This window comes from Brienomyrus brachyistius, chromosome 1 (genome assembly GCF_023856365.1).
Source record: "Brienomyrus brachyistius isolate T26 chromosome 1, BBRACH_0.4, whole genome shotgun sequence".
Classification (NCBI taxonomy): Eukaryota; Metazoa; Chordata; class Actinopteri; order Osteoglossiformes; family Mormyridae; genus Brienomyrus; species Brienomyrus brachyistius.
The window spans coordinates 3742487-3767135 of NC_064533.1; the positions used below are offsets into that span (position 1 = coordinate 3742487).

Consider the following 24649-nt stretch of genomic DNA (forward strand, 5'->3'; position numbering starts at 1 on the left):
CAGAGACTGATTAATAAGAGGATCACTGTAGAAATGAATCCCCAGAGTCACTATTATCCATCCCCTCTCCGAAGGCGCCGGCGATCGATAGCAAGCGGGCGGCACTCACAGATTATACAGCATGTCGGCCATGTTCCTCCGGTAGTACAGAGCGTTCCTGTAGGCCTGCTCGGCCTCCGCGATCTTGCCCTGGTTCTTCAGGACGTTCCCGAGGTTCCCCCAGGCTGGCGAGCAGGAAGATCGCAGGTTACTGACTAGCGTCTCAGGTTCAGCTCTAAGATGCCAGTGTGACTGACATAAGGGCAGCATCCAGAAAGTCTCCTGGGGAACTTACAGATTCAAATACACATCGATTCTCACGTCCTTCGAAAATCACCAAACAGACTCGCCAGTGTGACCTTAAAAGAGGCAGTCAATACTGATATAAATAAAGCAAAACAATCCATAAGTATGAGTCAAGCCAGCAGAGAGAACAAATCACAAGGCACTAATAATTAATCATATAAGCTCAGGAAATATTCCTCCATTTCCTCTCTGTTTCTAACTGAATCCTGGGGCGTACTGTGGTCTCTCCTGCCAACGCGAGGCCCACACGGCCTCAATGTGCCACCGAGAATCACAGCTTCCTCCAAACGTCTCATTCAATGCTGCAGCCGGCAGCAATCCATCCATTCAACACTCCCTGGCGCGCCGGAGAATGAATTCCGGGACGGGCCAGACTGCAGAGCCTCTACTGTTGACGGCCCTGCCTTCCGGCCGCCCTGGTGTCAATAAGGAAAGGGGGGGGGGGGCAATTGGCCTTCACTTCGATCGAGACGCATCGAGCGGAAACTGCAGCTCAAGCCCCCCAGCATGAGCGTCAGGAAAAGGCTTCATTGACTCCAGATCACTCACTTCTGCTGGACCTGAAGCTGATTGGGGAGACTCTGCCCCACCTAATGTCTGCCCCGATATCGTGTCACGAGGACAGGCATGGCCGTGTAGATGTTCCCCTCTCCTAGTGTGACTCTCCCTAACCTTTAAAGTCTTTTTGATGCCTTTACACAATCGGTAATGATTTAAAGGCCCACGCTGACTCATCACACGAGCTTAAGAAAAGCTCGCAGACTGTAATATAGTGATAGTTTAGGTGTGTAAACTTTCAACCGCCGAGCGTCAGCAGCAAGTCGATGATGCGAATGTAAATATGCAAAGACAGGATTTTTAAATCTCATTATAAGTATCAGAAGTAGCTTGGGGACCTTGAACCCATCAGGGTGCAGGATAGAGTTGGAATTCTGTCTTCTTATCTTGGCAAATAAGCAAGTGAGTGAGTAACTGCAGAAAAACAACATCAAAGACATTCTGACCTCGGTTTTCCAAAACACACAGGAGCTGATCATCGTTTTTCCTTCAAGATATTTTGCTTATGAACCATTTTAACAGGGGGAATTTAATGTGAAGTCAGCAGACTGTAAATGTCTCTGATGTCACAAGTAAAATTGCAACACTAAGTAGTGACTTGGCATTACTGAGCAGTACAGTAAGGCTGTTTTTAGACAGTTACAATTAAGTCAAAGTGTCAGATAAGCCCCTACAGTTGAATGGAACTTGCTTTACCTTTGGCAGGGTTTACAGTGATCCCTGACCTATACAGCATCTCCTCATTGTGCCAGTCCTGGTTTCTCAAGACGGTTTTGACCCCGTAGAATATGACCAAGCTGGCGCTGCAGTACAGCACTATAGTCTTGGAGGACCTCTTCCGTAGGCGGACTTGCAGGGACCTCATGGCCAAAGTCAGCAGAAGGCAGAATCCCATGCTGGGTATGTAGAGGACCCGCTCGGCAATCACGAAGCCCACGTAGAAGAAAAGGTTAGTGGCGGGGAGGAAGGGGATGGACATCAGGCCTAGAGAGAACATCACGACGTTTTCTGTGCTGGGCAGGAGATTCGGTGTCGCACGGTGGGGTTCTGTGCCATTCTCTGTACTGTTTAGAGGTGCTGGGTTCGAGTTGATGTGCTCCGAATCGACGTGGCAACTGTGCCCGTTGGCGCTGGACTTGCCATTTGAAATTAGGGCTTTGCCGTTGGCCTCCTTGGCCACGACAGGACTTCGAAGGCCAAACCAAGCCAGGAGCAGTAATCCTACATAGAATGCCGTAGTGTGCAGATTCCTCCAATCAGAAGCACTGGTGAGGAGGGGCAGGGTGTCCATGGACCAATCGAAGCTCAGGGTGTCTGGGCACAGCAGCAGCCACACGTTGGCTGCTGGCAGGTAGAAGAAGGTCAGCGTCCTGGTCAGGAGGCTGGGAGAGTCGGCCGCCGGGTTGTCCGAGTTGGAGAAGTTGGGCGGCGTGCTGCCCATCCAGTATAGGCGGCTCACCAGCAGAAGAGCCCCCCAGACTGCCAGCAGAATCAGGCTGCGCAGAAGAGCCACGTTACTCCTCTGGAAAAGTAAAAGAATCAAATGAATCACAAAGCCTTCCCAGGCCTCAGAAACATGCAGCAAACTCAGGCCCCTCGATCACAGCAGCCCATAAAAGAGCATTTAAAGATGTAAACCACACCTGCGCAAAACCTGGGTTACGAGGACCCTGTAAAGAAAGTTCACAAACTACAAGGAGCAAATAGTACGATATCGTGCAAATACTGCAGTACACAGATAATGCAACAACACAGAATTTCATATATAGATGTATCAATAATAGGGGTGATATTAAATGTTCTAACATATAGAGTCGAAAAAGGAGAGTGCAGGGGATTGAGTTCCTCTGGATGCTCTGCACACCCCAAACTCTCCCTCATCCTAGCAACAGCCGCAGATGTAAAAGCAAATGTTTACTCTGCGTGTATGACGTGACGGTTTCTCTGGATACTGGATTCATGGGACAGCATAATTACACAGGGATACACGCAGCCAAGAACAAAATTGCTCAATTAGTTCCATTTATATCTGCTGAGTAGATAATAGCTCATTATTAAAAGAAAATCAGTATCTTCCTGATGTGCGAGAAACATTACATGCGTAAGCGTAACTTAACATATAACTGCACACTTAATTCGGCAGGTTTCAGCGGTCGCTACGATTATCCTCCGGAAAGCTCGTTAGCGCGACAGAAGTGCTTTCGTGTTTGACCAGTGGGGGTGGGACACGTGTTGGCAAGCGAGTTAATTAATAATGGTAATATAATTAACAGATGAGAGCTTGACGCCTCCGATGACGGAGTTTTTAGAGAATTCGAAGAACTGCAATTAATCTCATCTGAGAGTCAAGATCGTCAGTAAAAGAAGCCGTCTAAACAGCTAGCATGTGCCAAGCGATCATGTCCATAAGCAAGAGTGTAAGTCCATCTTCTTCCTCTTAAATGGACATCACTCTTTCAGAGGAGGTCCGCAGACGTTGGATAGTCAACAGGACGCCTCCTCAGAAAAGTAGACCAGAACTCGTTCAGCTTTTCCCTTTCAGGTTTGCTTTCCACTGAGACTAATACAAAAGCATGATAATCGTTTTTTAAGCAAACAGGAGGTGATGTTGACACTACCTGTGACCAAACGATTGCACGTTTTATCTTCATGGCTAGGAGGCATGCGACTGATCTTCCGCCTATCTTCGAGTATCCGTCCAATCCCGAGAGAGCGTGCATTCTCTGGGGAAATCTAACTGGAGGGACAGTGTCTGTTCCAGCCCATCATACGTAATGGAGTATTGATATAGAGTACAGTTGCATTATTAAGTTCATTGGTTTAACACAAATGGGATTTCAGTGTAAAAAGGGGGAAATGTACTAGAGGCAAAGAAAGAAATTTAAAACGAAATGAGCTATCGGACAGTTTCATTAAAATAGTCACATGCTGTCACAATCTTCACACTTTAAAGTGGTTTCCCATGATGCATCACTCCCACTCAAGTCAAAGGGCTAGCCTGTATGTAAATCTTAGCTTGGCTATTCAGAGCATAACCTTTTAACTCATTAATTAGTATGTTTCTCTGATTGGATTACAGACTGCTGCTGATATCATAGACGTGGGAAGGTGCAGTAAGGAACAATCACTTCAATATATACCGAAATAAAACAGCAAATCTATGTCTAAAAATATAAGACCTGTCTATAAATAGCACAACTGGCTACTTAGCCTGTTAATGCTCCTATATTTAGTGTTCTGCTAATTACATGGAAAACGCAATCAGCTCAGAAACTGGGAGGAGCCTAAAGCTTTTCTGGCTCCAGGCCGATATTTTCAGCATTCTGTCATATGATGGAAAATGGCTGTGTGACGAGTTAATTTTACTGTTTAACACTTAACTGCCAAAATCACTGGGGTCATTCTTCAGAGGGCATTAAAAAGTGGTCTTACTGTTACACCCAAGCTAGCTCAATGGATAACAATCATTTTTTCATCGATTTTAGGTAGAGAGAGACTCCCGTTGTCTTTTTGAAACGACAATCAAGCACTTCTGGAAAACCAAGTTTCGGCAGTGCCAACGCTAATTTGCCATTCATTTATCTAATAACCTAATCAGGAAAAAGCCTTTCATCCGGTTTCCGCAGGAAAAAAAAAAAAAAAACTAAACTGCACCCTGATGTCAGCACATGGCGGTATTCTGGAATGCGTGCAGGTGCCATTATCGACGAATCAGATCGGCTTCCACGAGAGGCATGGCTCATACCAGAGCTATGACTCGCAGGAACAGACAGCACCTGCCTAAAGTAAGATTAGTGATCCTGTCAGATCAAAGAGCCCCTCACCTTCATCCACGATATTAAAAACAAGCAGGTGAATAAACGGGATCCTGGAATCAGGCCTCTGCGTCCAGAACTGCTTGCCAGCTGGGAACTGAAGATACTACTGAATGTGGCAAAGACGCTGAAATATTGTCTAGTGCTGAGAGCCATTTCAAGACACATGCAATAAAGAGGAACGTTTTCTCAAGATAGCGTGGCCTCAGTGCTGAGGGAATTTAATCACCCTGGGTTTTGGCCTCCTGCTACATCAATTTTTAAAATGTATATCCAGCAACTTTTTTTAATCTTACTATCTACTGACCTCTTACATCACACAATAAAACGAAGCAGTGTTTGTCTAAGACTTTAAAAGCTGTTTTATTTAAGGCACACGTCATGAATGAATGAATGAATGAATGAATGAATGAATGAATGAACGAATACACAAATATTCCGATTGACTAAGTCTGTGCTGTGAGTTTGTATGATATTGTAGTTAAAATGTACATCTAGTTAGTTTTTTTTTTTTTAAATAACTTTTTGAATATGCTCAGTAACTTTTAAAGATATATCCACCGACGTCTTAGAAACATACCCAGTGATCCACTGACCTTTCAGGTATATTCAACAGACTTCTGCAAACATGGCAACCATCACCATTATCTCCTGAGCAAACAAACATGGGTCGCTCACATGCCTGTCGTCCCAAAGTATACGTTTAATTACGGCGCAGCACGGGGCTCACTGTCCGCGCTCGGCAGTGTGGGCGGCGAGGGCCTGGCGCTTTGTCTCTGTGTCTATAATCCATTTTCGCTTAATAAGTAGTTTAACACAAGTCAGCGGGAGGCATAAAGGGCTTCATTCTGCTCTTTCGAATTCACTTTAGCGCTGGGTCTGTGCCTTTATGAGGCAGACATGCGAGGCGAATGCTGCAGGAGATGAGGTGGAAACAGACCAATTACGTATGCTTTCAGGACTGCGGAGTCCATTCTCCCAAACAGCTGGAGTGGAAAATGCGCAGGAGGAAGATGAAATGAAACTGTTTTTTTAACTCTTCTGGCAGGGCTTTCCGGTCAGATACCCCGGTTTTTCACCGGCCCGTGATTGGTCGGGTTAGCGGCTCCAACAAGCTGCCGGCGGATTGGAGCGGCCTGTCCTTTGGTGCCAGTAGCTACATGAAAAAATCATTTATGGAGTTTTTTGTTCACCCAGCAGCAAAATTAAAAGACAGAGACTTCTTACAAAAAAGGGGAAACATGCATATGATCAGAATCAGAACCAGAGCATTTTATAAGAATTTATAAGAATGGGAAATGGATGGAAAAATCTCTATTTGTATTAGGAAGTAAAACATAAAATTCAAAAATAATGATACAAAGAGCCAGCAGCTCATGCAAGGCCAGACCTCACAGTCCAAGCATCAGACAAGGAATGCCATGAATTTTAAGATGTGTTTCTGGAGGAAACTGTTGTTATAGAGAGTAAAGGTCTAGGGATGTGTTTGGTATGTATGGCAAGAGTATACCATCCCTAAAGCTGCCAATCAAATGGCTCACGGGTCTCCATGGCAACTGAAGCCAACTGAGGTTCACGTAAAGAGTTACAGCAGGTGCATCTCGATTCGCTGAATTTTAATTTCACATATTCAATCACTTACTGTTAGCTTCCATTGTGCGCTCACACCATTGTCCACGCTCAGTGGAAGGGCGCCAGAACTGTCAGACTCTTGAAATGTTCCCTCCCTCCAAGGCACCGCTGACATCGTTGTCAATGCCAACCTTTCGCGGCCTCGGGTTCAATGTGTGAAAGAAAGTCTGCTTTCTTTTGTTGCATTTCCAGACACCTGAGAAAAACCCTGAACCCGAAAAGATGAACGATTTTTGGCATCATGGCACCTCTGGACAAACTACTACAGTGAGATGCTGAGACTAGGCTCCAGTGGAAAAGGGGAAAAATATACAGCACTGGTGAATCAAACTTTACCAGAAAAAGGCTGTTCTTGGTATCACAAAATCTTCACAGAGACAAATACTTAAACTGCAATAATTGTCAGTGATCCCTATTTGCTGCAGAAACCCTTAAACTGCAATAATTGTCAGTGATTCATTTTTGCTGCAGAAATCCTTAAACTGCAATAATTGTCACCTGTCCCTATTTGCTGCAGAAATCCTTAAATTGCAACAATTGTCACCTGTCCCTATTTGCTGCAGAAATCCTTAAACTGCAATAATTTTCAGTGATCCCTATTTGTTGCAGAAACCCTTAAACTGCAATAATTGTCAGCGGTCACCATTTTCTGCAGAAATCCTTAAACTGCAACAATTGTCACCTGTCCCTATTTGCTGCAGAAATCCTTAAACTGCAATAATTGTCACCTGCTGCTGAATATCATAAAATAATAATAATAATAATATTATAAAAGAGGATCATGGTAAATACTAAAGCCTAACGAGACTTCCATATGTCCTGGCTGAAGACACGAGCACTGGCATCTAAGAGGGGTCTCCAGGTACGTTGTTGGTGTTTATGGCTCCATCAATGGATGGGGCACGTCCAAGGGGACGCAACCTCTGTCTGATGACCATAGACCACAGAGCAAGCTATGAATCATCCTCAGGCGTCGGTCCGACTCCAGCGCCGGCGGTTTACACGCACACACAACAGCGGGACGCTTGATTAAAATGTTTCTTTAATGTTTCTCGAGTAATTACTCTAAGTGATTCCATTCGTATCTCTGGCTGAACTGCCTTCTGATTTTGAAAAGCACCGAGACACACGGCAGTGGCCTTCAACACCAACATACTGTTTGACAACAAAAATTACAATATGGGTTCAAAGCCGGAATGACAGAATAACAAATACGAGAAGTGAAGGTTCTATTTATAGTTTATTATGGGTGGTAAATATAATTCTGCTAAGTGGGGCCAAGACCCTCCCTGTGGCTACATACTCTGTACGAGCTAAACAGAGCGATCCAAGTATTACATTATACACTTAGGTAAACGGGAGGCGCACTCTTACAGCACGACTGAGACGGCAACCCCCAGATTTCCACTCATTGCTGGGTATTTTCTCTGTATTAATGCACACTCAGTTTTTACTGCTGGTTTATGCCGACGTGGCTTTGTTACACTGCTGAGATAATCGTCCAAGGGGGAAATGGGTGATTGCTTTGGGGCAAAAACGTCGCTAAAACAGGAGCTAGACATTAACAGACATTAGGTAGTTCTGAAACCAAACCATTCAGAGTGAAAAAGCAGAAGTGGGGGTGATTTGGGCTTTCCAGTCACAGTTAATAGGCAGAAAGATACATATCTGTCTGAGCTGAAGCCCCACTGTGTTATGGATCTGGTGTTAATTAGCTTGTTTTGCTAATTCAGCTGTCAAGTCCTTACTGGGAAGAGGGAAGCTGGAATATATACATAACTGTATATATAAAGATAAATAGATAAATACACAGAGGTAGGAAGTTCAGGTCCAGAAAGTACAAATGGTTGAAACGAAATCTTGGCCTGGATTTGTACTTTCTGAACCTGAAATTTCAACCTCTTTAAATAGAAAGAGAATAGGTTATGTAACAGATGCAACAACAAACGCCGAACAGGTATCCATCAAGGAGGCCGTGAAGAACAAGAAGGTTTTGTGGTCTCAAGCTTGCTCAAGACGGGACAAAAGCCAGGCGGAAGATGGCCTCAGTTCACCCTGGAGAAGGAGGGTCTGCAGTCGCCGGAGCCAAAAAGCTTTTATCAAAGTTCAAAATGCTGTAAGAAGCACTCGACAAGGGCCAGAATTAGAATAAGTAGACCATGCATATTTAAAGGTAAATAATGAAAAGAGGTACATAGTGCAGCAGGAAATAGCTTTTGGTTTTATGCTATTATATATCTGGAGCTCAAAAGCAGAGAACAGAATCCTGCACCTGTAAGCACAGCTGATATTTTATAGATATGAACCGGCACTATGCACGGCTAAGACTCATTTACATCTACGTCGCTGATAAACAGGCCTTGATACACGTGAATGTGGAAGCTCATCTGACCTGATGAAGCACTGACTTCGTAATGGGTGGCATTTTCCCAGAACCCCATAAAACACGATTTAACCTAAAATGCAGCAGATGTAAGTGCAGATAAGGCAGGACAGACTTCACAGACACACTGATCGCCACACGTTCCCCCCATGTGTTCTTCATGTTCTGATATCTCACAACGGATCCTGCAATAAGTTAAATTCACAGGGGAAAAGACAGGAGACAATCGATTGGGTCACGCCTGAGATGGGAGGAATGTGTAATACCAAACACAGAGCTGTAGACGGTGGGAAGGAAATCACTGCCCAACAAAGAGTGTCTGTCTCTTCACACTTTCAAGCTATTTTTACTCATCATTGTATATTGACATAAAAGAGATTCCATTGAGGATAGCTATCATAAAGAGCTGAGTTACTGGATGCTGTAAAAATTGCCAGCTTCTATGCATTATAATAAAATAAGCGGAACATTTTGGTCGGAGTTTAATACTCCCAGACTGGGCTAGATGTTTAAGGCTTGGATAAAGCCAAAATTACCCTGATTTATTAGCAGTAGAACAGCAGGGGGACGCTGCAGCAATATGAATGAGGCACACAGGCAACGTTGGGGAGGCATCGAGCAGAACACGATGTGCCGGTCTGGCGTGGGCCTGCACAGTGAGCGACATTCTCTCCGAGGAGGAGCAGACGTGCCGGTCCGGCGTGGGCCTGCACAGTGAGCGACATTCTCTCCGAGGAGGAGCAGACGTGCCGGTCCGGCGTGGGCCTGCACAGTGAGCGACATTCTCTCCGAGGAGGAGCAGACGTGCCGGTCCAGCGTGGGCCTGCACAGTGAGCGACATTCTCTCCGAGGAGGAGCAGACGTGCAGGTCCGGCGTGGGCCTGCACAGTGAGCGACTTTCTCTCCGAGGAGGAGCAGACGTGCCGGTCCGGCGTCGGCCTGCACAGTGAGCGACATTCTCTCCGAGGAGGAGCAGACGTGCCGGTCCGGCGTGGGCCTGCACCGTGAGCGACATTCTCTCCGAGGAGGAGCAGACGTGCCGGTCCGGCGTGGGCCTGCACCGTGAGCGACATTCTCTCCGAGGAGGAGCAGACGTGCCGGCCCGGCGTGGGCCTGCACCGTGAGCGACATTCTTTCAGAGGAGGAGCAGACGTGCCGGTCCGGCGTGGGCCTGCACAGTGAGCGACATTCTCTCCGAGGAGGAGCAGACGTGCCGGTCAGGCGTGGGCCTGCACAGTGAGCGACATTCTCTCCGAGCTGGAGCAGACGTGCCGGTCAGGCGTGGGCCTGCACAGTGAGCGACATTCTCTCCGAGGAGGAGCAGACGTGCCGGTCCGGCGTGGGCCTGCACCGTGAGCGACATTCTCTCCGAGGAGGAGCAGACGTGCCGGTCTGGCGTGGGCCTGCACAGTGAGCGACATTCTCTCCGAGGAGGAGCAGACGTGCCGGTCCGGCGTGGGCCTGCACCGTGAGCGACATTCTCTCCGAGGAGGAGCAGACGTGCCGGTCTGGCGTGGGCCTGCACAGTGAGCGACATTCTCTCCGAGCTGGAGCAGACGTGCCGGTCAGGCGTGGGCCTGCACAGTGAGCGACATTCTCTCCGAGGAGGAGCAGACGTGCCGGTCTGGCGTGGGCCTGCACAGTGAGCGACATTCTCTTAAATTACAATGGCCACTCACTGCCACTCCCTTTCTGGGCAAAAGTAGAGAGACGATGGAGAGCTGGGGGTTGGAGGGGGGTCCTAAGTACGACATCTGTCACAGGGGCTGGGGGCCGCTTGGACACCTGCCAGCTTCCAGCAGAGGACCGTTACTGGTGCCGCCTGCTGGAGCAGAACACTGTAATCTAACTGGTAGCAGACAGGGCATCTCAGAAGAACCTTTTTTTCAGTCTTGCTACATCTGACGACATCAGGAGGTACATGAAGGTTTCAGACCACCAGGTGGATGTATGGTACTTAAGAAATGGCCGTAACCAAGCAGAGCAGCTGAAAAGAGGCCCTCTAACCCCAAAGACCACCCAAAAGCAACATCCACCCCAATCAGTCTAAGCTCACGCTGTCACACCATGACATGTACCATTATTTAGACAGGCAGAGCCAGTTTGGCATTTTGTAATTCAGCAGAAGATGGGCGTCAATATGCCAATACGACATGTTAGCTTAGCGTAACACAGCCTCCTTCAACTAGGAGACCAAAAGCAGTTTGCAGTTCCAGCTTCCCCCCACTGATAATTTCGGCCCAGACGAACAGCTGCTGTGGTGATGGGAGGTACATAAAGAATAAGGACTTCTGTTTTATCCTTGGAACAACCCTTGGACTGACCCTTTGCAGTCTGCCCCCTACTGAACTGTAGATGCATGCATACTCCAGTTTTGGATGAAAATGCACATAAATCAGGCTCCCCAGTATCCGTGGCCCCACCGTGTGACATTACATGGGGGCTCGAGTGCTGAGGTCCGCAACAACCTTGTACAGGTTCATCAAAAAAGGTCAGATGTACTTCCTATGAAGACACTCCTTCACCGTCATACTTGGCATATGGTCCTTGAAATCCTATTCAAATCCAGCACACCACACTGCTCTTATCGCCTCATGCAGTGTAACCGTTAAGAGGACACACAGACAGAAATCTGCTGGGACAAGTGTGCAGCTATTTAAGGAGCGTTTCCCTATTCAAATGTGTCAGGATTACCTTGGAACCCCCTGGGAGTGCAGCTCGGCCGAACCCTTAAATCTCTGCACCTGCATCTCTTTCTCGCTTTTGCAAGCTACCAGGGTCATCCAGGTATTTTATGATGATGATCAAGATAATGATGATGAATAGCAGTTGCTTGTTCAGACAGTTCATGTTCAGACAGAAAATGCTAAAACGAACTGCATCTCTATATTTATTTTTGCGGCAAAGATTTTAGGTGTGTAGGTTGTTAATAAAAAGGTGCTTCCTTGGTGAAGGAAAGACCTGACCTAGAGACACTTAGGTTCTCTAACAGCACAAAGGTTCCATAACAAAGTAAAGGTTCCACAACAAAGCAAAGGTTCTGTAACAATGCAAAGGTTCCATAACAAAGCAAAGGTTCTGCAACTATGCAAAGGTTCCATAACAACACATAGGTTCCATTATGTAAAGTTTCCATAACAATGCAAAGGTTCTCGATGTGCTAAATGGATCATGCTTCTACTGTCTCTTATAAATTTTAAGCCTCTGGACCAAATTATTTGTCCCAATCTCATCCACATGTTCACTTTAATAGTCGACCAACGGTGCAATTTTGTTGTGGAAAAACACTGTGATAGCCAAGTCCTCAGGACTAGACATTTACGACAAACTTCTAACGCACAAACATGTAAAACGCCTGCTCTAATTGAACTCTGTTCGCCAAAAGAGGTGCCCTAATCATACCTGTCCTTAGTAACGTTATACAAAATGGGCCCGTAAAGCACAAAGAAAAGCCTGTAAAATGGATATTTCACATGGGGAGAGGTGTGATTACAGCGCAAATTGAAACGGGCGAGAGACGCTAGCCTGCATGCGATTACGATGGTGCGTGTGAGTTCTGTGCTCCCACTTGGCTGTCATGTCAGCAGATCAGCCCTCACTGAGCAAACACTCAAGATGCACATTCACTGCTAAAGATGTCAAGGTGAGGTCTTTTGGCAAATCATCAATATAAATTTCATTTTTTAACAGATATTTTTACCTAAAGCAACATATATTTTCTGTGAGAGTAGGATCAAACAGTCCGTGACTGGAAGTTAAGGGCCACGATCAGGGCCCGGTTCTGGGATTCAAACTTTCCAGTCACAGTCAGAGCATCCTAACCCTTCTGTGCCACAAACTGCCTCCCACTCACTCAAAATTTCTACATGTGTACATAAAGTATAACGTTATAAAATGTAATCCCCATACACTCAGAATGTATATATTCTACACTCCTGTGATCAGGAACCATAACAGTAAACCAATACAACGGATGAATCGATTATTCTCCATCGGGACGTACAAACAGGTTAGTGATAAATAAACACTTTCCCACGCAGCCCCAAGTGAATAACATAAGTTAAGGTAATTCATCGGAGTGTCATTGGCATCCTGATGGTGAGCATCACTTCTGGGACCCGCAGATGAGCTGGACAGCGCAGGACTCACTTCATGCCATAATGTGACTGCTCAGAAAAGAGCGGTGATCATGAGGAGAAGATTCTAGAAGCTCAAGACTGTCAGTGATGCAGCTGATGGACACTCAGCGGCAGGTCAAAGCAAATGAGCCAAATTAAACAAAACCCTAACATCATAAATATTTAACAGAGTCAGATGAGTTACTTCATCGCACACCGGGAATGTTGAAGTAAGCCGCCTTCAGAAGAACTTTCCGGAAAGAGGAGCCACGGGCCAACAGACAGCAGGCTGACCTCAGACACCTCTCCCTCATCTCTTTGGAAACTTCACCATAACTGTAAAGTTACAAATTTGCAAAATAAAAAACCTGCACACTGTTGCCAAGAATCTACATTAGTACATCCGTCCATCCTTTATTCTGCTCAACAGCTGAGGGCTCCATATGCATTAGTCATTAAATATTGATTAAAAATCAAACACATGACATAAAACTTGTTTTCTCGATTACAAAACATGCCAATGTATATCTAGGCATCTGTGGAGCAGAGAAAAAGTGTGACCAACATATAGCAAACAATGACAATGGCAAACCGATGGCACAGAAATATTAGCAAAACTTTTATTTAAAATGAGTGTCCATTTAAGGGCAAGATATTATGTTCTGGAAACGTATGCCAAACATTTGTCCTCACATTCTTTCAGAGCCCATCATCAAAAACACGTTATTCTCAGCCAATTTAAAAATCCTAATTGTACTTATTGTGTGTCCCGTCATCTATTCAGTGCAGACACAAAGCGTTGTCTATAAATAGCTATCGCTGCACAGAAAACTGATTTTCAGCACCGCGCGATTGGTGAATGTGTCGGACCGCTACGCTCTGAATCGGGAAACACATTCCGCGACAGACGCAGCTGACAGTGAGTAATAAAAACACAAATCGGCGGTCGGCGGTGCCCCGAGAGATGGGAATGTGTCGTTGGCTCGCATCAGTGCAGCATTAGCATGTGAATAAACACCCCGACAAATCATCCGAACTAAAGCGGGAATCTGGAAGGGAGCGTCCATTCGGAGAGGGGACATAGGTACCTGTATTCCCTTTCTTACACTGGGATAAGAAGAAGGGAATTAGCAAAACAGAGAGGTTAGGGAGGGAGGGAGAACGCTAGGCCAGGTTGACTTAAGCTGACTGTGTGACCCACCAATTTCCACCAAATTCACATTCACCCACAAACACACAGACATACGCACACACAGGTTTGTAATTATATCTTTGTGGGGACTCTCCATTCATTTGTATGAGGAAATCTGTAATCGCAATATAACAACCTTAACCCTACCCAGTCCCACCCAGCCCTACCCCCTAACCCAGTAACCAAAGAAAATTTTGACTTTTGGCATTTTTACTTTTTTGATTGCATTTACAGATCTTTGTGGGGACCTGAACTATGCTTCCCACAATGTAACCTAATCCACAGACACACACACACACAAACTCTCACACACAGACACACACAGATACTCATAGACCTGTACTCATATCTTTGTGGGGACTCTCCATCCATTTCTATGGGCAAAACCATAATCCCATCATTGACACCCTTAACCCCCACCAAGCCCTAACCTTAACCATAAGTATCCAAACAAAATATAATTTTGATTGCAGTCACAGATTTTTATAAAACTGAATTTCCCCCCAAAAAATGGTCCCTACAACATCAAAATGGCAGGTTTTTATCACATTGGGAACACACTGGCACACACACATACCCATGCCCGTCTCTGAGAACAGGGAGGGCCCTGGCAGAGGACCTGAAACAGAAAGCCAGCCTTACAACAGCGCCAGGCTGCGTGGCACCCGGCCGGGAGTCGGCGAACCGGCTGACACCAGAGCAGCGAGGACACTTAAGCAAAACCAAAAACAAACAAAAGAAAAAGCGTAAATACACTCGCTCTTCTGCCTCCCGGCAGAATGACACGCTTGTTCTTTCTCGGGTTTTCTGAAGGGGGATGGCCGATCAGGATGTGAGCGTCACCGCGGCGATGGCGTAAGGTGTAGTCAGGTGGGCTTGCCCGCGTGGGTGAGGGGGACCAGGCGCTCGAAAGTCTCCGTCGTGAAGGGAGGAGGTAGAACATGGGGCACATTGTGGCCAAAAGCAAATTCGGGCTTCTAGAGAAACCACTGGGCACACTGAGTATCAAGAGGAGGCTTCATGAAGAGCAGAAGGAGCAGAAGGAGCAGAGGGGACATTCAGCAGGCGCTGGGCCTGATGTGGCCGTGACCCACTGTGTCTGGAAATCCATCAGGACTCTAAGGGGACAAAGGCCTCCTGCATGGGGGGGCACTGACAACAGCTGAATAGTCTTCTGATATTTTATTTAACCCCCCCCCCTCAACACACACACAGTTTCCCAGTTACCAGTGAAACAAAGAGGCCAATCAGGATGGCTTAATTGCTACAGCACGCCTTGCAACATTACGATAAATCAGGCACCCTGTTCGATACGCACATAACACAGATTCCAATGCCATTTTAAACAGCTGACTGCAACACATCTGGAGCGGAAAAGGACATCTGGACATTAATGGGATGAGACAGTTTCCCTTAACGCCCATATAACATTTTGCTTTTTTTAATCAAAAACCAATTAGCCCCGCCTCCTCCTCCGCTAGCGGCACGCACTTTCACGGGGAAGCCGAGGACCGGCGTCGCCTGGCGTGAATGGGCCACATTTCACCGCCGGCGAGGTGGGGGACTGTTATTTATACCTCAAACTCGTAGGGACACCAACCCCCGAAGGACGACGTGTTAATGGCTGCTCCTCTCAGACGGCCGGCTTTGCCACAGACTCGTACCCGTGGCTCGTATTTCAGCTGAGAGCCTGGCTGCCGCCGGCGATGTCCACCTGTTTGGTTTGACGTATGAGGAGCTGTCGGTCCATGCAGGAGTTTGCCGGGCCCAAGGCTTGAGGCTAAACCGGAGCAGACCAGCAGCGGCGTAGGGAGTCGGGGGAAGGGGGCCGTGTCCCCTCAGTATTTCATTTGGCTTCAATCATCCCCCTAGTAAACAGACCTTTGCATTTAAATTATTATGCGGTGTCGCCCCCAATATCAAACTCTCTCTTACGCCATCGCAGACCAGTTACTGCGGAACATTCCAGAACTTAAGCCTCCTTTAGGTGGTGATGAGAAACGCGAGTGTTTGGTAATTGGCTACAGTGAAGACCCAGATAAACTTACAGACCAGAGAAACACGCATTGGTATAAATTGCAAATAAATCAGCAAAATCAAATTGACGAGTCTGTGTTTATTCTCTGTTTTCTGATCTATTGAGGCAGCAGGGGATGCTGGGCAGTCAGGTCCAGTCAGCACAGAGGTCGTCAGACATGAGGGATTACCTGCTTCACCCACCACGCCTCTGCTCGCTCGCTCTCTCTCTCTCTCTCTCTCTCTCTCTCTCACCTCATACCCAGATGACAGACTGATAAAAAGCCTGTCTGCCCACATAACACATGTGGTGCACCCCCCGGAGGACAGGCCTTCCGACAGGTCGCAAGGCAAAAGAATCAATCACAAGGGCGGGAGGCAGACAGAGCCCAATGGAGCATGACCCTTTGGCAAAAGCCCCACCCCTTTTTCAAGAAATGGGTGAATGTGATTGGCCTGCGCCCAGTACAGCTGACCACGGATTAAAATCCTCATCCCTCATCACACAAACACACACACACACACACACACACACACACACACACGCACACACACACACAAACACACACACACACACACACACACACACACACACAGGTTTGTAATTATATCTTTGTGGGGACCTGAAAAATAGTCTCCACAATGTGAAAATAACAGTTTTTAACACATTGTGGGAACCATTTGGTCCCCAAAATGTAATATAAACATAATCCACCCACACATACACACACACACACACACACACACACACACACACACACCCAGAACAGGCACATTTAATATTTCCTCGTTAAAAATATACAGCCATGTTGTCAGGCAGCAGACGATTAATCTTCATAGCCTGGATGTTTTCATTACAGGCCACTGGTTATTAATATATAGTAACAAATTCTCTATTTATATATATATGCATACATACCACAAGCTCACATGAATACATATGCATATATACCTACATATATACACATACGAACTCATCCACCATTCCTGTATTATCAGAGTAAAAAAAACTTCCATCAGCCGCATAAGACTGGTCACATGCCACACAAGCATTTGGGTTCACAAGTGGGGTAAGTTGAATATGATTATGATAAATATGTAAATAGATAATGATAAGGGGCGGCATGGTGGTGCAGTGGTTAGCACTGTAAGGGGCAGCATGGTGGTGCAGTGGTTAGCACCACTGGGTTCGAGTCTCTGCCTGGGTCACATGTGTGTGGAGTTTGCATGTTCTCCCCATGTCGTCGTGGGGTTTCCTCCGGGTACTCCGGTTTCCCCCCACAGTCCAAAGACATGCTGAGGCTAATTGGACTTGCTAAATTGCCCGTAGGTGTGTGTGTGTGAGTGAATGGTGTGTCAGTGTGCCCTGCGATGGGCTGGCCCCCCCATCTGGGTTGTCCCTGCCTCGTACCATTGCTTCCGGGATAGGCTCCGGACCCCCCGCGACCCAGTAGGATAAGCGGTTTGGAAAATGGATGGATGGATGGATAATGATAAGGCCAGTACGGACTTGGCGCCTTCGTGCGGAGCGATTATCTTAAGTTTCGTCTCCAAGGTAATAGCTTTCCTCTTTTTTTCTCACCAGAAGCAGGAGACACACTTGGGCGTTTAGTAGCCATAGTGGATTTGGGAAAATTTGATTAAACACAGGAAAAAAAACACGATAAGATACAGTGTAAAACGCTACGAGATGTTTACGCTCACAGCCGCTGCAGAGACCGGAAATGTGGCTGTGTGAACGCTGCCATCGCTCTGTGTCAGCGGAGAGTATCGTGTGGAAAATGTCTAGACCGGCAACAGGTAAAAATTCAAAGTTTGAGGACTACTGAATGTGCATCACTATTGCACCATTGTTAAGTCGAACCTTCATAGAGCAAGGAGCATCTGTACAGCCTAGTGAAACGCATATGCAAAGTGAAAATGCACAAATGTATTTGCGCAGGAAGTTCCGCCAAGAAGGGAATTAGGAAAATAAGAGATTAGGAACCAAACATTGTTTACCTTGCAGAGGAGGCTGATTATTTGCCGGAAGCTGAGACGGTGGACGATGAAGACATCGTAGAGGGCGGCCACAGCCAGCACGGTGACGCCCTGCTCCTTCCACAGCATGCTGAAGGCAGCGCAGGCCAGACTGGCCAGGAACCAGGCCCAGGAGTGCGTCGTGGCGAGCCTGAGTGCGCAGTGGCGAGCGTAGCACAGCAATGAGAGCAGGAACAGCAGCGCTGCCCCCACGTCGGCCCGGCCCACCACGCCTGCCACCGCTTCCGTGTGCACAGGGTGCGAGGCAAAAAGCATCCCGGCCACCAGTGTCCAGAGGCCCCCGCCCAGCAGGGGGCGAGAAAGGCGGGCGAAGAGGCCGGTGACGACGCAGTGGAGCATCACGTTGACCAAATGGTAGCCCCAAGGATCCAAACCTCCCACGACATAGTTCAGTCGGAAGGAGAGTGTGCAGAGGGGCCGGTATGACTTGTGGCTGCCACTGTGGGTAAGGAGGGTCCCCCAGAAGTCGTTGTAGAAGATGCTGATCCAGGGAGTCTCTGGGAGCAGGTCCTGGTTCGTTTTGATTGCACGGCTATAGAAAGACGGAGAGGGAAAAAAAGTTAAGCAGTCCAGCCGTATTAACTTCAGATAGGGTTACCATTAAGCCTGCCTGAATATAGTATGAACCCACCAACATGTGATCAGTGTCTCGAGACTGACAGGATTATGTAGGCAGGTGTGCGGTTCATAAACGGGAGGAAAGCTCACGATATGGCTGCCTGGAGCCCGCAGAAGTCTGACCATAAAGAATGGCATTAGCGAAAGCACGGTCACATTCAGCAGTCAAAGCATCACATTGCTTCGGCTTGGTTACGGAGGAGTTTTCCACTTAGGAAATTACCGCCACTTTTTATGTGCGCTGTTAAATGTCAACCATGATTCTCGAACATCGACTTCATGCGAGGGAATCTAAATAGTTACTGAAACCAGCATATTAAAGAATATTTATAACCGAAGGCTGCATCCTGTTGAAGAGAAACAAGCTTGTCAGTGTTTGTAATAAATAAAATCCCTGACTTCTTATGCTGTTTTAAAGACCCACAGCATTACTTGGAAGATTAATGATGCAGGGTATGTTAGTTCCCGGACACAGCCCTTCATTATACTGCAAAGAAGGCCGGTTAGAATCTGCGGATATTGGCCCCAAACAAAGAAATGTCGGAGCAGGTCATCTCGTTATCATCGCGACGTGCAGGGAGAATTATCCAGAAAGACTCCACCATCAGGACACCCGCTCACTGTTGCTGGAAGCCTCCACAATTCCCGACACGTCTCTGAACTTCCGTCTCCTTCTTGCAAAGCTAATTTACGTCCATCTGAAGCAGACGGAACCTCCGTCTGGCCCCGTCGTTTGGGAGCTCACAACAAGGTGCTTAATTCCCCAAACCGTCTTGAGTGACAGCCGAAACAAGATGGTAAACCCCACCGTAATTAAACCCCCTGGGCACTGGCATGTCGAACAACATACAGATATTTAATTAAAAACTGTTATACAAGGGACCTGACAGATATCACACAGAGAGCTTAGGGCTCAAAACAGGCCCTGGGGCAATTAGCGAGAGTGATGGTGGGGAAACCCAGGTGTGCTTGAGTCTGTTAATGAGCTACGCTGAGAGGACGCACTCAGATCATCTCGAGGAAGATGACAACTGCGGCTTGGACAGGATGGCCGAAAATAAGTTTGCAAAACGTAGGAATGCAGGGCCCAAGCGAGGTTTATCCTTGAGATGAAGGGCCCACTTTGAGTAAAATATTTGAGTGTCTGTCCAGAGGCGGGCTCAGCTCTGAGGCTGCTGGTGAAGCTGCATGCTTAATGATTAATGGACAAGCACTGGAGATCACACCCAGCGAGCCGGCAGCACAAAATCGGGTTTTGATAGCGCTTCTTGCTCCACCACCGCAGTCAAATTTAATAACGTTCTTAGCCAAAGCCACGTATGTTTTGGAGAACACAGGGTCAGGTAGTCTCTGGAGCAGCTGGAGGTTAAGGGCATTGCTCAAGGGCCCATCGGTGAAGTCATTCTGCAGACGGTAGGATTTGAACCAGCAACCTTCAAATCGCAGGTGCAGCGCCTGAACCGGCTGAGTCACACTCTGCCCCCAGAGAGATGAAGGGGCTCAAACTGTTTTAGCTTGTGGTACATAAGGGGGCAATAAAATAAGGAGCTGGACAGGGCAGGCAGTGACAGCATACATGTTACAGTTGTTCTGCTTATTAGATGAAAGGCTGCTTACTGTTATGAAGCCACGCGCTTATTTGATGACTCCAAGATTGGCAGCTTTTCATAAATACATTGTCATTTTATCCACAAACCACAATATGTTGAAACATGTAAACCCAGAAATCATGACAGGACATAAAATGACGTCCAAAACAAGCTGAGCTCTGCGGTAATATCTAATGACAAAACTGACAACCCAGTGACATGTGAAACGTAAACAGAGCACTACTCAATAAAAGTGAACTTGATACAGGAATTTAATAATTTGTATAGCATATATGTATGTGTAAATGCGTTGGTCAAAATGCAATATATCAACATGTGTATGGCCTCGCAAACAATGAATAAACTGCTGAAATTGCATGTATGGATTTGTCTTACGTCTTTTGACAGAAAAGTGCTTCTGAGAAGAGGTGCGTAAATCCCGTCATGGCCAACATCCTTTTTTACGAGACTCATGAACGCACAGCGTTCAGTTTCACGAAGACCATCAATGCCAAGGCGGGACCAGGACCCAAATCTCCGCACTTCACCGCTGTTCCACACCCTCGCGAATGTAATGGAAAAAAGCCGCAGGCGAGGCTTTTCTGTGAAACCCCTCCTGGTTCGCTGGCTGCGAGGCCCCCACCAGGAGTGCCAGGGTAGTGTCACTCACAACCACCCTCCTTCCCCACTAATCAGGCTCGTCCCCAACAGTGCCATTCTTAGCCTTAAAGGGGCAGTGCACCCCAAAACTGAAAAAAGATGTTTAGGAGAGGGCATAGTATCTATCCATATAGGTTGTTCTCCTGAAAGGTTCCTGGTTTTGGAGATATCGGCCACAGAAATGTAGTTTTTCTCTTGAATATAATGGGACTGAATGGCATGATTTCTGTGGTGATTAAAGCGGCAGATAAATACAGCCACAGACAAAACGAAGACCACAGCACAATCTTCACTTATTTCTCAGTTTATGCGTTTGTATCTCTGAATAATATATATATATATTTATTTTTTGCAAACTGCAGCCTGGTTCTTCTCCGTTTCTCATTAATGAAGGGCTTCTTCCTTGCTTTATGGGACTCCAGTCCTGCCTGATACGAACTGTCCTAGCAGTGCACTTCACACCTGCACTTACTGTTTCCTATTCCTATTGAAGATCACTTGAAGTCATCCTCCGATTCATGAGAAACTGCCTGATAAGTTGACAGTCATCTCTGGCATTAGAAGGTGGCTTCTGCCCTCCGCCTGGCTGGATTTTGGTCACTGCCAGTGTCTCCTGCTTCACCTTGTTCTTGAGTCCTGTTGTCTTAGAAACTCTGACCCAGGAAGCAGCCTGCTGCTCAGTGTAACCTTCTGCCAGCAGAACCACGAATAAACCAGGATATAAAAATGCAGATTTGTTTAAAAATATATACAATATATGTCTCTTCATTTTTTCCATACATTTGGTGTATGGAAAATTCAACAGCAAAAATTCAACAGCAAGAAATCATGACCTGGTTACTCAATGATAATCCACAGACTTTGTAGGAACTATTTTCTTCTACCAGTTCTCCACACATAAATCTTGTCACTGCGAAGAAGATATCACCACAGTGCTCATGCTTGTATCATCTGCGCAGTGATTCGATTGGTGTGTGGTGTTCGGTAGGAAAAACGAATCCTACATTCAACAGCTGATATCTCCAAAACTAGGCAGCTCCCAGTAGAACGACCTGTATGGAAAGATAGCACTAAAACCAACGTCTGACTTGGTGGGCTAAGCCTCTGTGTCTGTGAGCAGAAGGTTGCTGGGTGGAGCCCGGCCTCCGCACGTCTGCAGGTCCATGAGCGAGGCCCTTAACCCCCAGCTCCCTGGGCGGCTGCCCTTCGCTACCAGCTTGCTCTCACCTACAGAGAGCAAGTGGGGGGGAGGTGTAAAGAGAATTTCCCCATGGGGATCAATAAAGTATCAATCAGTATTAAAACATATGTGTTTTCAGTTTTGCGGTGAACTGGCCCTTTAATATCGTCCTTAAGGACAGAGCATCTGATTACTCATTCTGACCTCATGTCATGAGAAGTCCTTATTCCTCCATGAATAAAAAAACAAACCCCACAGAATCATGGTTCGAGTTAAGGCCTTAAGGCCCTGAGCAGGGACGTGTTTTTCCATTGAATTTCTGTGGGATAGAAAGGAATGAGCACTGTATCTACCGTCCGAAAAACATCCCAGCCCGGGCGGGAAAACCTCTGTGGAAAACCACGCCAGTAAATGCAACCCCGTGGATTCCTGCCTTCTGGGATGTCCGCACCTCCCCTGCAGTGTGTGCGTAAGCCGCGCTGATGGGGGAGCCTGATGTTTACCCACCCCCCACCCTCCCCGAGCACTAAATTAATCTCGAAGACCTTGAGCCACAGAAACACCCAGAAAATACCCCCTCCCCCCCTCAACTTATCATGACACACCCAGCGATTGAAAGATTATTTCTTCATGGGACACAAACAAATGAATCCCCCCCCCTTACCCACCCACCCCCTCCCGCTACCCAGTCAGGAGGAGGAAGGCTGACGATTACCATTTCTTGTCACTACACCCTGCCCCACACCCTCACCCCACCCGATAACTATGGCTTGGCTATTGCCCTGTCGTGGATTTGACCGCAATGGGGAGGGAATGAAATCTCCCCCCTCCTCTTTGGTGTCTGGGATGGCGGTCCGGGCAAAGTCTGTCAAAAGCATTCGCTTTTCGAGTGACGAATTTTGCTATAATGGTCATATTTGTGCTGACTTTCCAGAATAAAATACCATACTGACACACAAGGAACATCTGTGTCTGTGCTACTCAAACTCGTCTAGATACTGCAGCATGTGGCTCAGTGGGTTAAGGCTCTGTGCCTGTGATCAGAGGGTCGAACGTTCAAGCCAGGCCTCAGCACATCTGCGGCTTCTAAAGAGAGCAAGATGGGGGAGGCGAAGAGAGAATTTCCTGACAGGGATCAATGAAGTATCGATAATAATTAAATAATAATAATAATCACCTAAGCTCCATCTCACATGATCATCAATCAAAATAAACATTTAATCACCCCATCCTCAATGAACTGTTTTAACATTCCCGCAAGCTCCCAGGAATGAATGGATGGAATTATGACTGAAATCGGATGTCTTAGGATCTGTTTAATCTTAGTTTAGCTGTGCTTGGTTTTCAAGTAAACAGTATAATTTACCTACCTTCTACACATGGACAGTCAAAAAAAAACTCCAAAGTACTTTTTCTCAGTTTCAGTGTCAGTGTAGTTACGGTGTTTTGCCTTCGTGGGGCAGTACAGAGATCTTCATCATTACAAAGTGCTTTCAGACATGGTGACCTGAAACAACATCTGAGGGTGTCGTCTAGACGTGCAGGTGGGGGGGAATAAAACTCACTATTTAGCCATAGGGAGGGAAAAAAATAACCAAACAATAGTCAAGCGCATTCGTGTGTCGTAAAATTCACCGCTTCCGACATCCGGCACAATGCTACGGCCTGCGAGGAAATCAGGAAGGTCTCTCCCATCAGTGAGAAGTTCATTTATCAGCTGCACCACATTAAAGGATGAAATGCCGCGTTTGCGTGCAATCTGCTAGAACGTTCTTACATCTGTCATTTAACCACAGCGGAAGGCACGAATAGGACAGCAAAAGGATGTAAATAACTCTTCATTAAAAAGGGAGCCTTTTTCCTGTGTGCCGGGCTTGAGATTTGACAGACTTCACGTCACGACAAAGCTCTTTAGGGAGCTGTAGGTAATCAAATTTCCAAACACTTAAGTCCTTATCAAAGAGCAATAACCGCAAGATTTATGACAGCGATTAAACGCGATAGCTCTGACTTATTGCGTTAGCATGCGATATGCTTCTTGCATACATAAGCAAACAAATAAATGGCTCCAACAAGACAGGCAACAGCCTGGTTCTTAGGAAAAATAACCAGTCGGACCAGGCGAAGCCTTTTTCACGTGAGTGTTATGATACAGGTTTGGTTTGGTCTGCAAAAAACAGTGAGCTGGATTCTTCCAAATGCCTCTGAAGGGCGTCGGCCTGCGCTTTCTTCTCGACCCCTGGCCATTCGCGTCCTCCTTGGCTCAAAGGCACAGCTGCATGGGGGGGTTCAGCAGGGCCTCCATGGTGAGGTTTGTACTCAGACATTTCTGGGAGAGGTGGAGGCGTGCAGAAAACTACTGCATTTACCACATGTCTTGCATTCACTTGTGTTGGGCATCTTTCGTCTTGTATTTATTCTCTGCATCATGTCGTAATTACTAGCTTATCGCCGGGGTGTTTTCAAAAGTAGTACGTTCTGCCAGGAGAAATTTCCCCCAGCC

General features: G+C 46.8%; 1 protein-coding gene across 1 annotated transcript in view; it reads right to left on the minus strand.

Annotated features, from left to right (window-relative positions):
• LOC125746723 (protein O-mannosyl-transferase TMTC2-like) overlaps positions 1-24649 on the minus strand; it is a 77241-nt gene that overhangs the window by 23275 nt on the left and 29317 nt on the right. The window contains exons 2-4 of the mRNA XM_049021078.1: positions 18061-18631; positions 1600-2425; positions 110-224 (exon numbers count right to left, since the gene is read on the minus strand). Of these exons, the coding sequence (XP_048877035.1) occupies positions 110-224; positions 1600-2425; positions 18061-18631 (1512 nt within the window). The remainder of the gene's footprint in view (positions 1-109; positions 225-1599; positions 2426-18060; positions 18632-24649) is intronic.